This window comes from Centroberyx gerrardi, chromosome 5, assembly GCF_048128805.1.
Source record: "Centroberyx gerrardi isolate f3 chromosome 5, fCenGer3.hap1.cur.20231027, whole genome shotgun sequence".
Taxonomy (NCBI): domain Eukaryota; kingdom Metazoa; phylum Chordata; class Actinopteri; order Beryciformes; family Berycidae; genus Centroberyx; species Centroberyx gerrardi.
Genome location: NC_136001.1, coordinates 35,959,193 through 35,974,734, shown reverse-complemented (window position 1 = coordinate 35,974,734; position 15,542 = coordinate 35,959,193). Strand labels below are relative to the sequence as shown.

At 42.8% G+C, this 15,542-nt stretch overlaps 1 protein-coding gene across 1 annotated transcript in view; it reads right to left on the bottom strand.

The window, feature by feature from the left end:
- The window catches only part of pxk (PX domain containing serine/threonine kinase), a 39,833-nt gene extending 24,879 nt beyond the window's left edge, over nucleotides 1-14,954 (bottom strand). The window contains 4 exon segments of the mRNA XM_078283864.1: nucleotides 3,890-4,076; nucleotides 6,669-6,716; nucleotides 7,362-7,412; nucleotides 14,730-14,954. Coding sequence (XP_078139990.1) covers nucleotides 3,890-4,076; nucleotides 6,669-6,716; nucleotides 7,362-7,412; nucleotides 14,730-14,831 — 388 coding nt within the window. The 5' untranslated portion in view covers nucleotides 14,832-14,954.
- Nucleotides 14,955-15,542: the final 588 nt, after the last annotated feature.

Sequence of the window (15,542 nt, the reverse complement as noted above, 5' to 3'; positions counted from 1 at the left end):
TTTATGCAGATGATTTGGTTTTGCTGTTTCTGACAAAACAAGGGCTCCAGCAACAATTAGACGTGCTACAAGAATACTGCCAGAACTGGGCCCTGGCAGTAAATCTAAAGAAAACCAATATCATGATCTTCCAAAAGAGGCCCAGGTGTCAGGAAACCAGACACCAGTTTACCATAGGAAGTACCACTATAGATCACACCATGAGCTACACCATGAGCTACACCATGAGATCACACCATGAGCTACACCATGAGATCACACCATGAGATCACACCATGAGCTACACCATGAGATCACACCATGAGCTACACCATGAGATCACACCATGAGATCACACCATGAGCTACACCATGAGATCACACCATGAGCTACACCATGAGATCACACCATGAGATCACACTATGAGCTACACCATGAGATCACACCATGAGATCACACCATGAGATCACACCATGAGCTACACCATGAGCTACACCATGAGATCCACCATGAGCTACACCATGAGATCACACCATGAGCTACACCATGAGATCACACCATGAGCTACACCATGAGCTACACCATGAGATCACACCATGAGATCACACCATGAGCTACACCATGAGCTACACCATGAGATCACACCATGAGATCACACCATGAGCTACACCATGAGATCACACCATGAGCTACACCATGAGCTACTCCATGAGATCACACCATGAGCTACACCATGAGCTACACCATGAGCTACACCATGAGATCACACCATGAGCTACACCATGAGATCACACCATGAGCTACACCATGAGCTACACCATGAGATCACACCATGAGCTACACCATGAGCTACACCATGAGATCACACCATGAGCTACACCATGAGCTACACCATGAGATCACACCATGAGCTACACCATGAGATCACACCATGAGATCACACCATGAGATCACACCATGAGATCACACCATGAGCTACACCATGAGATCACACCATGAGCTACACCATGAGATCACACCATGAGATCACACCATGAGATCACACCATGAGCTACACCATGAGATCACACCATGAGCTACACCATGAGCTACACCATGAGATCACACCATGAGATCACACCATGAGCTACACCATGAGATCACACCATGAGATCACACCATGAGCTACACCATGAGATCACACCATGAGATCACACCATGAGATCACACCATGAGCTACACCATGAGATCACACCATGAGATCACACCATGAGATCACACCATGAGCTACACCATGAGATCACACCATGAGCTACACCATGAGCTACACCATGAGCTACACCATGAGATCACACCATGAGATCACACCATGAGATCACACCATGAGCTACACCATGAGATCACACCATGAGATCACACCATGAGATCACACCATGAGCTACACCATGAGATCACACCATGAGCTACACCATGAGATCACACCATGAGATCACACCATGAGATCACACCATGAGATCACACCATGAGCTACACCATGAGATCACACCATGAGCTACACCATGAGCTACACCATGAGATCACACCATGAGATCACACCATGAGCTACACCATGAGATCACACCATGAGATCACACCATGAGATCACACCATGAGCTACACCATGAGATCACACCATGAGATCACACCATGAGATCACACCATGAGATCACACCATGAGATCACACCATGAGATCACACCATGAGCTACACCATGAGATCACACCATGAGATCACACCATGAGCTACACCATGAGCTACACCATGAGCTACACCATGAGATCACACCATGAGATCACACCATGAGCTACACCATGAGATCACACCATGAGCTACACCATGAGCTACACCATGAGATCACACCATGAGCTACACCATGAGATCACACCATGAGATCACACCATGAGCTACACCATGAGCTACACCATGAGATCACACCATGAGATCACACCATGAGATCACACCATGAGATCACACCATGAGCTACACCATGAGCTACACCATGAGATCACACCATGAGATCACACCATGAGATCACACCATGAGATCACACCATGAGCTACACCATGAGCTACACCATGAGATCACACCATGAGATCACACCATGAGCTACACCATGAGCTACACCATGAGATCACACCATGAGATCACACCATGAGATCACACCATGAGATCACACCATGAGCTACACCATGAGCTACACCAGTACTTCTACTTCTACTTAAGTAAACTATCAGCACAGTAAAGCTGTGTTCACACACAGCGTTTTTTCCCAACTGCCAGCACCTTTTTTTCATGAAAAGTAACGGGAAGCAGCGCATGTCGCACAAGGCCGCTCCAGACAAAGCGCTGCGCCCGGTGTTTTTTTTTTGAGCGGAGCGTTCAGAGGTTGAAAAATGTTCAACTTCTCAGAAAAGCGCCGGGTGACGTGAACCGCTTTTTTTCTCACCCGACCAATTGCGATGAAGGAGAGGCCGGCCGTTGCCCATAACAACAACAACAGAGACGGAGAAAGTCAAAGGTGGAGAAACAGGTCGCAGCCTGACAGTACTTCTGCAGAACATTCCAGTACTCTTTCCACTGCTGAATATCAGCATGCCTTATCTATCTGTTGACGATATGCAACGATTAAAGTGGCCAACTGGAAGTGATGCAACATGAAAAAAATTAAACGACCACTGAAGTCCCATTTACATCTGCTGGTGAAACGTCATGACATTTGTTCCATCGTCTTATTTTCAAACTCTTCCCGCATCTAATTTTGAAGCTGCAACAAAAATGTAACGATTAAAAAAATAAACCTGCATTACACAGTGATGCAGTTACTGTATTTGAGACATTTCAATACTTTCCAAGGCCTTAAATTTAGATAATTTAATTCAGACTTTTTGAAGGACCCGCGAACACCCTGAAGGAGAAACCGTTTCCAAGAATGGAGAAGAGAATGCTTATGTTGTTGTTTTTAAAACTTTACAATGGGGCTGAAGGATCATAAAACTCACTCAACGCATGAATGATGATGGAAACGTTCCAGTTGGGGAGGGAAAAAGAAAAACATCAAAACTGTCATAATGTGAAAATCTGAGTTTTAATTAATTGTATTGTATTCGGTATCTACTGCATTTTGGGGCTGTAATAGGTTTGGTTACTTTGATAATGTCTGTAAATACTAGAGTTAAACAGACTTATATTCTGTTTTATAAAGGGCTAAGAAAGTGTTGTTTTTTCATTATTTTGCACTGGCCCGCACACCTTAAAAAATAATCAAATGGAAAGTAACTTGTACTTTGAGTAATTTATTAACCAGGTACTTTTTTACTTTTACTTGAGTAGGTTTCTCAAATGGTAATTTTCACTTTTACTTGAGTCATTTTTTATGGGAGTAATTGTACTTTTACTTGAGTATAGATTTTCAGTACTCTACCCAGCACTGGTGTCAACATGGCAGCGAGGCAGAAGAACAGAAGAAGAAACAGACTCTACAGTATAAATTCAATCAGAAACTGATCTGAAAACCTCCAGTCATCCCAACGCTCCACCAGGCTTTCTCTGTTTCATCTTTGTTTCGGTCGGACCGTCGTCTCTGTGTTCGCCGCTAGCTTCTACAGAACAAACGTAGGAACGCCTCTGATTGGCTGAACGTCCGTCCAGAGAAAATTCAGCTGGTTGAACTTTCTGTCGGAGCGTCATGACAGCGTCTGACAACAGACAGCTGGCAGACAGACAGACAGAGAGACAGACAGACAGACAGGCAGACAGACAGACAGACAGACAGACAGACAGACAGACAGACAGAAAATTTCTTTTAAGGCTTGTTCAGACTTTAAGGACCTGCAGATCACTTGAACAAGACAAAGTAATGGCACCATAAAAGAAGAGGCTCCACTCTGCTGACCTGTGTAGTTGGCGGAGTAGTTGTTGGGGTCCAGGAACTTCTTGACGGGCAGAGAGCTGGACAGCAGGGGATGCTGGGTAATGGAGTCCAGATAGGCCTGCAGTCCTCTCTGCCTCTCAGCTATAAACTCCCTGTCCATGTTCCCTATCAGCTTCTTAGGAGGGAGAGGAAGACTGATCCCACACACCTAGAGAGAGAGAGAGAGAGAGACAGAGAGAGAGAGACAGAGAGACAGAGAGAGACAGAGAGAGAGAGAGACAGAGAGAGGGAGATGGAGAGAGAGAGAGAGAGACAGAGAGAGGGAGAGAGAGAGAGAGAGAGGGAGAGAGAGAGGGAGAGAGAGAGAGAGAGAGGGAGAGAGAGAGGGAGAGAGAGAGACAGAGAGAGAGGGAGAGAGAGAGAGGGTGTGTTGACAGGATCTTAGGGTCAGTCGCAGAGTCTGGCACAGGAAATGAGATGGTGAAAACTCAGCAGAAAAACCACCAACTTCCTGTTTGGTGGACATTCTGTGACGACCTTTGACCTGACGATGTGAGTCAGGATGGGGATTAGACCCGTATACTGGGCTGAAATGGGATCTGATCCAGTCTGACATGATGATGAGATGCAGTCTGATTGATTATATATTTACTGTAGAACTGATACACTGGTTGATATATATTGTCTATATATATAAATATGGATCAATATGTTTATCATTAGTGTTTTTTGTAATGTTTTTTGGGGGAGGGGGGAGGGGCAGGGGCCGTGAAAATGGTCAAATTTCAAATTCTAAAAAGTCTTGGATACCAGGATTTTTTTACTCTATATTCCTCAATAAAAAGTTTAAACAAAAAAACAAAGAAACAGGCTTAGGGTGAGGCTCAGGTCTGGGTTAGGGTGACACAGTCTGTAGAGATGCAGCCGCTACAGATCCTGCTGCTGCTGCAGCGCCCCCTGCTGCCTCCACTGCTGCTGCTGCTGCAGCGCCCCCTGCTGCCTCCACTGCTGCTGCTGCTGCAGCTCCCCCTGCTGCCTCCACTGCTGCTGCTGCTGCAGCTCCCCCTGCTGCCTCCACTGCTGCTGCTGCAGCTCCCCCTGCTGCCTCCACTGCTGCTGCTGCTGCAGCGCCCCCTGCTGCCTCCACTGCTGCTGCTGCAGCTCCCCCTGCTGCCTCCACTGCTGCTGCTGCTGCAGCTCCCCCTGCTGCCTCCACTGCTGCTGCTGCAGCTCCCCCTGCTGCCTCCACTGCTGCAGCTCCCCCTGCTGCCTCCACTGCTGCTGCAGCTCCCCCTGCTGCCTCCACTGCTGCAGCTCCCCCTGCTGCCTCCACTGCTGCTGCTGCTGCAGCGCCCCCTGCTGCCTCCACTGCTGCTGCTGCTGCAGCGCCCCCTGCTGCCTCCACTGCTGCAGCGCCCCCTGCTGCCTCCACTGCTGCTGCTGCAGCTCCCCCTGCTGCCTCCACTGCTGCAGCGCCCCCTGCTGCCTCCACTGCTGCTGCTGCAGCTCCCCCTGCTGCCTCCACTGCTGCTGCTGCAGCTCCCCCTGCTGCCTCCACTGCTGCTGCTGCTGCAGCTCCCCCTGCTGCCTCCACTGCTGCTACTGCCTCGTTACTGCCTCCATTGCTGCAGCGCCCCCTGCTACCTCCCCTGCTGCTACAGCGCCCCCTGCTGCCTCCACCGCAGCAGTGGAGGCAGCAGGGGGGCGGAGCACTGTACGAGCCTGTGGTCACGCTTTCAATAACAAGCAAGTGTCCTGAGGTAAATACAGGAGGTAATGGGGTAAACATGGGACTTTTGCACTTACAGTGAAATCGTTCAGCTACAAAACACTTGGATTATGCTGCACCAGCTGTTTACTGAGTTTTTATGGTCATGTTATGTCCTTTTTGGAGCTCTAAAGAACCTGAGCCCATTTCCTTCAACTGTTAGGGAGAGCGCTGAGGTGGAACTGAAGCAGCTAACTCCGACTGAAACTGGCCTTTCCACATGACATATGTGCCTGGACAGTACAGTGTCCACACAGTAACATTATTATTAAATTATGATAATTCTTTACATATCTAGCTAACCATAGAATCTCATCAGCTAACTATCACTGTCTTGTTTTTAAACACCTCTGATTTGTACAATAGTGAACGTTACATAGCTAGTAGCTAGTCATGGCTAGTATTTGCAAGTTAACATTAACATTTGTTGCTTAGCTTAATTAGCTTGCTGGACAGTTAGCTAGCCAGCAAAGCTAAAAAACAACTGTTTTTTTTTTCTTCTCAATAACACTCACTTCTCCAACTGACCTCCAAGACGGCAGCAGCTGTGGTTGCTGGGAGATCTGTGACAAGACAGCAGAGCCTGTACACACCTCCAGCATGTGGTAACAAACTGTCAGTGAGCTTTCCCAAACCGGAAGCAGATTGGCCAAGACGAGGCTTGTGAAAGTGTGAATGCGTGAACATGGTGCTCCGACTCAACAACAGGTGAGGAGTTTGTTTCCTAAACACTACATACTGATTTCGTAAAAGGATTATTACCTGAAGTTCATCATTCAGTATCTTCTAGGGGATCCAGTCTCTGAAAGCATTTTCATTGACAACCTAGCTCCCTTCCATCCATTAAAAACTATTATTTGCTTTAATCCTATACTGTCAATGACGTAGTCAACCAAGAACTTGCTACTGTCCTTTAAAAAGTGCCATCATTTGGTTTAATGTTGTGCTGTCAATCATTTGGTGAGATTGTGTCCCATTTTCCGAACATGACATGACTCTTATATTTTTACATGCGGATGTGAAAGGACTCACCATCAGATTGCTGTTGAGAACGTCAAAGTCACTGTAGCGCCGAATCACCTGCAACACAGGAACACATATGATACTGTTGGAAACTCACATACACACACACATACACGCACACACACACACACACACACACACACACACACACACACAGTCTGGTGTCATTATGCCAGTAATATTCCTCTCAGTGTTGTCATCATTTCAAGCTTTCAGGATCCATTTTTTTTCTCCTATAGACAGACTGAATGGGATTTTGGGTGAAATACTGTCAGTAGAAATCACATATTACAAAGTTATTACATATTTTATGTTGATGTTTTATGTTCTGATAGAGTATGAAGTTATTACATATTTACTCATTGTCAGTCTCTCTGGATGAGACAGTCTCATAAACAACTGAAATGTGAAACGGTATTTTCATAACTTATGTCCCAAACAGATTCTTATCGGTCCATTTCCTGACAAAGAGGTTGTGATTGGTCGATTTATCTGTACACTGATTCCAATTGGCCAAAGTTTCTGCCTTACAGATTCCGATTGGTCGAGTTGTCAAACAATCTGATTACTCGATATATCTGCCAAACAAGATTCTTATTGGTCAATTTATCTGCCGAACAGATTCTGACTGCTCTGTTTCTCTACCAAGCGGATTCTCATTGGTCGAGTCCCTGGTAAAGAGATTCTGATTGGTGTATTTACCTGCCAACTGTTCTCTGAAGACACGCCCCTCTGGACTCGGATGATGTACTCCTGTGAGAGAAAGAAAGAAACGACGTCACTTTCTTCTGACCATCACTTCATTCTGCTTTATCAAACAGCAGAGAGAGAAAGAACGCATTTATTAACTTTTAGAACAGAAAGAGGCGGCAAGAATTCACATTTCCAATCAACAGAGTTCACATTATAGAATACACATTTTCAATTAACATTATACAGCAGAGTTCACAAGCTCTGCCATCCTAAAAAGCATGAAGCGCGCAGAGAAAATGAATGAATCAAGGAAACAAGTTCAAATTTCATTAAACATAGAGTTCACATTTTGAATTAACATTATAGAGCAGGATTAACATTTTCACTAACATTACACAGAGGATTTTACATCATGTCACTAAATATCATAGAATTCACACTTTCAATTAATATTATAGTGTCAAAAAATAAGTAATCCAGAATTTTTAGAATTACAGATTGTTATTCATGGTCTGAAATTAAATTAACTAAACTAACTAAATTAACCAAATGTCGGTAAAGTTTGCCTTTGGTGGGCGAATCTGTCAGGCCAAAAGGTTAATTTTAGACACTGTTATTGGCGCATGATATTTATTATTACTGAATTATCCAGTTCATTTCAGCCAAGCAGGCAGCCGATTCTCCTCAGACTCAAAGCCCTGCCGCTGCTTTACTGGTTACTACGCCGGCGCTTTTAACCAGAGAACTAGTTGGCCATCTTTCTTGTTTTCTCCTGTTTTTTTGTTATCATGTATGTAGAGTAAAAACTTCAGACAGTACACATGTTGGTAACCGTTGTAGAAAAGCCATAACACCCTGGAGGACCTTCTTCTTCTTCTTCTTCTTCTTCACTGGTGTCATGGAGACAACAGAGCTGTACCGTCTGACTCAACATCATGGTGCCATCATCACAGTAAAGAAAACCATCTCATATTATTTCAATATTTCAACGTTTCCTTCCAAGCCTCCATCAGCAGTGCCCGGCTGATCTAATCCCAGCAGCCCTCGCACCATCTAATCCCCGCTGCCCGACTCTGGATTTCCGCAACAATCCTTCTCTGGAAAGTTCCTCATGTGTTTTGAAACGGTTTAGAAACTGCAACAGGGGCTGGATGTCGCAACCAGAAGTTTTCAAACATCTTTAACTCCACACCTCACAAAAACAATTCAATTCAATCCAATTCTTTATTCTCCTGTCAAGGAAATTTGGTTTTACAGTTGCATCACAAATCTGCTATCAACAGGTGCGACTCCATCATGGAGGAACATTGGAGAACCGGCTGTTAGTTAATTCCTTTGTTTATTCAGTAAGAGAGCTAGCTGAACAGCTTAGATCATTCAGTAAAAAAACTGACAAAATGTGTCCTAAAAAGCCATTCCCCTGCTTCTTTAGGACGCCATCATTTGATAATTATGTTACTGATATTTTAGTCAAGCAGATCAAGTCAAGCAGATTTATTGTCATTCAACCATATACACAGAAGAATGAAATGTCGTTCCTCCAGGACCACAGTGCAGCGGGACATTACACAAAAAGACTACAATACACCATGCTACATGAGGCATCTGTATGGATGTTTTGACTTTATTGTTGTAGCATGTTGAGCCAGGCATGACAGGTAAAGGAATTCACTACTGTGGCCTTTTGTCCTTGTTAGTTATCCGTAGAACGCAATTCCCTCGCAATAATGAAATAACCACCAATAGTGTTACTTATTTATAACCTGTGTTGCGACAATTTTTTGGAGGATGGTAAGTGACCACCAGATAAATGCTGGTAAATATTAGTCAGTGTCTGGTGAGTCTAGTCTGCAGCTGAGCAGCCGTCATTCAGACTGCTGCCAGAAACAAACAGCTGAGCTCGCTGCCCGCTGCAGGAAGAGGAACCAGAGCGACAGGTCCAAAGGGCAGCATGTAAACCTCTGCTGGCTAATCCACTGGGCTGCAAAACAACACTGTTAAACCAGTCTGCCCAGCTCCCATACACTGTCTGCAACATGACATGACATGACATAATATACCTCCACCAACACTATGCAACTGTCAAGATCTGCCAGTTCCGCATGTTGATTTAATTAGAGTTAATAATTTCTTCCATGCCACATCACCAACTTGTTTCACATTTTCCTGACTGGACCTGAATGGGACATGAGATCTGCCTGTTCACATTCTACACACTTTTAATCATTTCATCTGATTATCTCAACACCACATGACCAATCAGCTCTCTGTCTGTTCAGTTTCCATTAGAGCTGCTCTTCTACCACTGGACACCTGATTGGTCCAATAATGGAGGGTTTGTCTCTTCTTCTGTCTGCTGATTGACCACAAAGTCTGATGGTTAGGGTTAGTTACACGCCTTTTCGTGAGAAGCCCCGCCCACTGCCACGCCCCCCTTTGGCCAATCGGTGTGACAAGTGAATCAGTTCTTCCTTGACCCATGACCAAACATTCCACAAAGTTTTGTGCAAATCCATTGATAACTTTTTAAGAAATCCTGCTAAGAGACAAACAAACAGATGGAACAGGGCGAAAACAAAAACCCTGATTCTGTGTCGTCTGTTAAAAACAGACTTGTTCAAAAAAGCCTTTCCTTAATCCTGTGGCTGTTTCTTTAATCACCTGTGTGGTTTTTTTCTTTTAAATCTCTCTTGATAGCATACTGGTTTATAATAGAGCTTTAGATTTTATCGCCTCTCTTTTGTAAACCTTCTTTGTGCTGTGCTTTTTTAAATTGCGTTGATTCTTTTTATTCTTTATTCCGTTTTATTTGTTTGTTTATCTTGTCTGTGCTGCATTCTCTTTTAAATCTCTCTTGATAACAGACTGGTTTATAAAAGCCTCTTAGATTTTATAGCCTTTCCTTCATAAACCGTCTTGGTGCTGTGCTCTTCTAAATTGTGTGGTTTTTATTTTATTCTCATTTCATTTTTACTGTCATTTGTTTTATTTTTGTAAAGCACTTTGTAACTTGTGTTAAGAAAAGTGCCCTATAAATAAAATGTATTATTATCATTATATATAATATCTCAAAAAACAGTTTACAGATGGACTCATGTAAAAACAGAAAACAGCACATCATCAAATGAGTCGACAGCTTTCTCCTGACCAGCTTCTTCTCTCTTGACTCACATGAACTGATGATGAAACATCTGACTGATGATGAAACATCTGACTTCCTGTTTTACAGCAAACCAAACACCGTGATGTCGACCTCAAACCAAACATCCAGCCAGAAGTTCAGAGCTGAGGTCACATGACTGATGATGAAAATCCTTCATGTTGTTGTTTTATTTGAAATTAATCTATCAATGCTCCATTGGACTAGGGCTGAACAATTAATCGAAATTTTATCGAAATCGCAATATGGCCTACTGCAATTTTCAAATCGCAGGAGGTGCAATACAGGGGGTTCCCCAAGCGCCGGTTGCCGGCTATTTAGCCGTCTACCCAGCTCTGACTGGCCGGCTGCTTTTATAACTGAATGTCACTAAGGCTGCGTACACACTGCCAGAATTTGGTACTGACAACCGAATTGAGTGAATGCGCATATGTATGGCACATGGGAGTCACGAGTCCTACGATCTCGCGATGGCTGTAAATAATGTCTGTAACCATAGTAACGTTTACTTCAGATCAATATGGCGGCTACCATTGCCTGTATTTTCGGTTTACTTGACACCAGTAACCAGAGGCGTCAATTTATCCATAAGGTCTTAATAAACCGCCACTGACAGCGGCGTCACATTCTCTTTTTTCGCCACATGGACTTGATAGTTTTAACAGCAACATTAGCGCCGAAGACCGCAGAACTGGAGGAACAACCGCAATGTTGAGGAAACAGACTGGATAGAAAATTTGAGAATGTCTCACAACACTTAACATAACGTTACCTCCGTCTCTTTCAAATTAACGATGATAACGTAACGAGTGTTTCACCTTACGTCACAAAACAAAAAGTTGTCCAGTCCGATTCTGCTACACCCGGCTCGGACTAACCGAAACTGCTCTCACATTCAGTGTCAATACCTGATTTTTTCAGGTGGGGGGGGGGGGCAGGCTGTTGACTGAACAACGTCATGTTAATCTGCGTGAGCCATTCTGGTCCTTGATTTTGATGTTGCCGCCCAAGTTTAACCAATCCTGACAAGTCCCACTTGCACACTGACTCCATTTTGCCAATGTTCAAAATATAAATGGGAGAAATAAAGGGAGGAACAGGGAAAGATCACAGCTTCTGTTTTAGGAGGGTTTGTTAAAGCCCCAGTATGCAGGTGTTATGATCATGTAAAATTGGGGCATTTCCTCATTATTTAAACTGATTTATGTTTCCATAATTATTGGATCTCAGTTCTGTGAGTGCAGTAGTACTCAGGAGAGAGATCCAGTATTGCTCTGAGAAGACTAAAATATGAACTTTGTTCTTATATTTATTACTATTTGTTATAATATTTTTGTTTTAGCCTACTTATTTCCTACAATTAAAAATTGCATTTCTGCACTGACTCAAGAAAGTACATTAAACACTCACAATTAATAAAGATTATCCGTTTATTTTTCAATTGAGCATTGAGCCTTTAATAAAAATGTTTATTCATGTTATTTTAATTGTTTAATTGTCATTTCATAAATATATTTAAGGTTTGGTAAAGAAGTGGCATCACCGGAAAAATGTATCTTGCCGCCACAAACATCCCTTAGCCGGTTACTTTACCCATCTGGCTGGCTAGTCAAAAATGTGGGGAACCCCCTGGCAATATTTGTTAAAGGCGAAATGTGTGTCGTGCTGCAGAGATGTCCTGCCTACACATCGTATTCTAGACTTAAGAAAACATCTTTGTTTGGTACAGATCCCCGCAAAAATCACACCATAATCATTTTAATACGTTTTTCAATGAAAATGAAATTAATGATGTAAAAATTATCATTCCCTCAAAAAACCAAACCTGCAGGAACCTTTGTGCTGACATGTAGGAACCTGCTGGTTTGGTTTCTCTGACTGTAACAGAAGCAAGACGACTCAAATATCATTCATTCATTTTATCCTTTCAGTGGCTACATTTCACATTCATACACACTACGAAAACAAACGCCTTAATTTTATCCCTCAAATGTCCTTAATTTCTCCATTACATAAACATTAATTATCCATGAAAAATAACAGCTTTACTAAAGTAAGGTTAGTATCATGGGTTTATAAGGGATTTATTCATGGGTTGATTCACAGAGACACTAGAAATTAAGGGATTTTTTGTGCAGGTTTACAGAGTTATTAAGTGGAAATTCATGGAAAAGTCCCTGTCTCCCTGAATTTTACATTAAATTAGAAAGCAAGGAGTCAAGATTAAAGGGAGTTTAAGGAGGTTTCGATTAGGGCTGCACGATATGGAGAAAATATGTGCGATAAACTTGTTGGATATTGCGATGGCAATATGAAATGCGATAAATACAAAGATTAACCATACTATTTCAATGTGTCTCTGATTGCATGTGCTGAAAGTATGGACCCCAACAATGAATACTGTTTGCTGTGTAATTAAATTAATTTCCAGCATTAGTGCAACTGTAAACTTTATTTGTGAAAATAATAGGTCTAAAGATGCTTTGTCATCCCACCCACCATCTTCTACTTGTCTTAGATAAAATCCAAAAAGCTGTAAGAAGGATTCTAGTCTTTCCCATAAAACTTTGCTTTGTCAGTTGTTCTGGTCAATACACTGCCAACTGACTGCCACTCAGTCATACTGAAAGAGAGTGTAATACTGTTGCTGTTACAGCAAGTAGCCTAATATTAACACTGATTCAGTTGTTGTCACTTTTTTAAGTTACAGCAACAGTATTACACTCTCTTCCAGTTATTGCAGCCCTGTGCGATGTGTTTATTGCGGAAATTCATATCACGATTACGATAAATACGATAAATGAATGCATGAATTAAGGGGTGAATTAATGTAAATTAATGAATATGTAAGGTTATTTTAAGGGATTACTGGTTCTTAGAGACATGTAAGAAAAGAACTGACTCAATATTTTAGATGTGAGTATTATTCTACAGTCTTAAGAAAGCTGTGAAATTGATAAATATTTGTCTTTCCTTTAAGGTTATGTTCATTCCTGGTGGGTTTGTATTCATTCTGTGTACTGGTGGTTATCTACTTTTCCTTTCGTTAGGATAATAATAACGACAACAACAATAACACTCGGATGGCCTGGCATTAGCATGCTAAGCTAACGAGCTAGCTCAGCTGATCCCAGACTGTCAACAAACCTAATGTAGGTGCCTCCATTATCGGACGTGTCCCCGTCAGACCTACAGCTCTGCTTTCTCCCATTAGATCTGGTCGCTGACAGTCAGTCCACAGTGTTTACACAAGTTTACCAATGCATATGCCATATATGTCCTAACGATATACACATATTTACATATCTACTTAAGGTAGCCCCGACAACGTCACGTCAACGTCACACCAGACTCCGTTCACAAATCTGACAATTTAATGTTTCCGTGCATACCGGCAAACGACCCATACCTTCTGCAACACGACTTAAGACATTATACAAATGTAAACAGTCACTCTTAAATTCGGCACATATACAACACACAAATCAGCATTTATTTCAATATAATTTCAAAATTACAAATGTGTTCGCCTGTTACTCTGATCTTCTCCCATTAATTTAACAACAGTGAGTACCAATACTAAAAATTGAGATTTTATTAAAATTATGAGCTGCTTGGTGGATCGAATGCATACCAAATGTACCAGAAGACCATGACGATCCAGAAGAGATCCTAAATCATACGTAAGCCCGCAATAAGTTGTCAGATTTGTGACTAGTGACTTGCGGTCGTGGCTCCAAGGCCTCCTACTGTTACTGCTCTAGTCCAGATCTCTTTCTTACCAACAGATAGTTGGGGAGGAAGAAATGGGAAGGGTTTCCAGGAAATGGCTTAATCAATAACAGCATTACCAATCGGGCTTGGCTGCGTGTCCGATAATGGAGTCTGAGGTTTTACACGCTGCATCGGTAATAATCCATCACAGTAAAAAAGAAAAATACGCGCAACTTACATAAACAACCGATAGTCATGTTTTTGCAGGTACTTTGACTGTGTTGATATGCTGTTCGCGGTTAGGGTGACAGAATGACGGGCTTGAAAGTAGACGGAAAGGCAGATTCTCGCCGAAGCTAGGAAAACTGTATCCGATAATGGATCTCGTGACGCCACGCATAACTTAAGTAACCCCGTTTTAGAAAAGAACCAGACATTTTGAAGCCATGACCGGAGGACAGCGGTGTGACAGCGGTGTGACAGCGGTGTGACAGCGGACTCACCGTGTGGGACTGCAGGTTCTGGCTGGCTTCGATCAGCGCCGTCAGCGGCACGGTGTCGTCCAGAAGCAGCCGGCCGGGGGACGGCTTCTCCAGGAAAGACATCCCGGTTTACTTTAACAGTCACCTGCTTATCAATAACTACAAATATCGATATCCAGGCGGAGCTCAGCTAAGGAGGAGAGAAGACGGCTAGCTAACTGACTAGCTTAGCTTCCTAGTTGGATATTTGACTGTAACCAGGAAGAGCTGCTCTGGTCTGACGTCATCAGACTTCTTCTTCTGTAGAATTATTGGTCATAGGCAAACAACTGTTTGTTTGAGTGTGCATTACCGCCACCAACTGATCTGCAGCCAGTTGCACCAGCTGAGCGTAAACTCTATCCCTATCTAGTCCCTATCGGTAACTCTGCTGGATTAAATGAAGTTGCTTTTGTTTACTGAATTTGCTTCTAAATATTCATAGGACAACGTGAAATTTCTCTGGTAATAATATTAGTTTACAATTTAAGACCTGACATATTATGCTAACATTTTTGAGCTGTCTTGACAGTCTGTTGTGGTTGACGTTATTGAAGGTTACACACTACCTCGTTTGGTGAAGTTCTTCAGGTAACAACTTCCCGTTTATTAGCTAACTCAGAGTATTTAATTTTTTTTGTCTTGTTTTTTTGTTCTCTCTCCCTATTTTCTTGTAGTTTGCATTTTTTTTTAATGATGACTGTGGCTTCCAACAAATAAGTTCCACCTAGCCAGATAGACGCCACAGCAGGGTTTCCAACACGCTTTCCATGAATGAATGTTGTTGACAGCCAT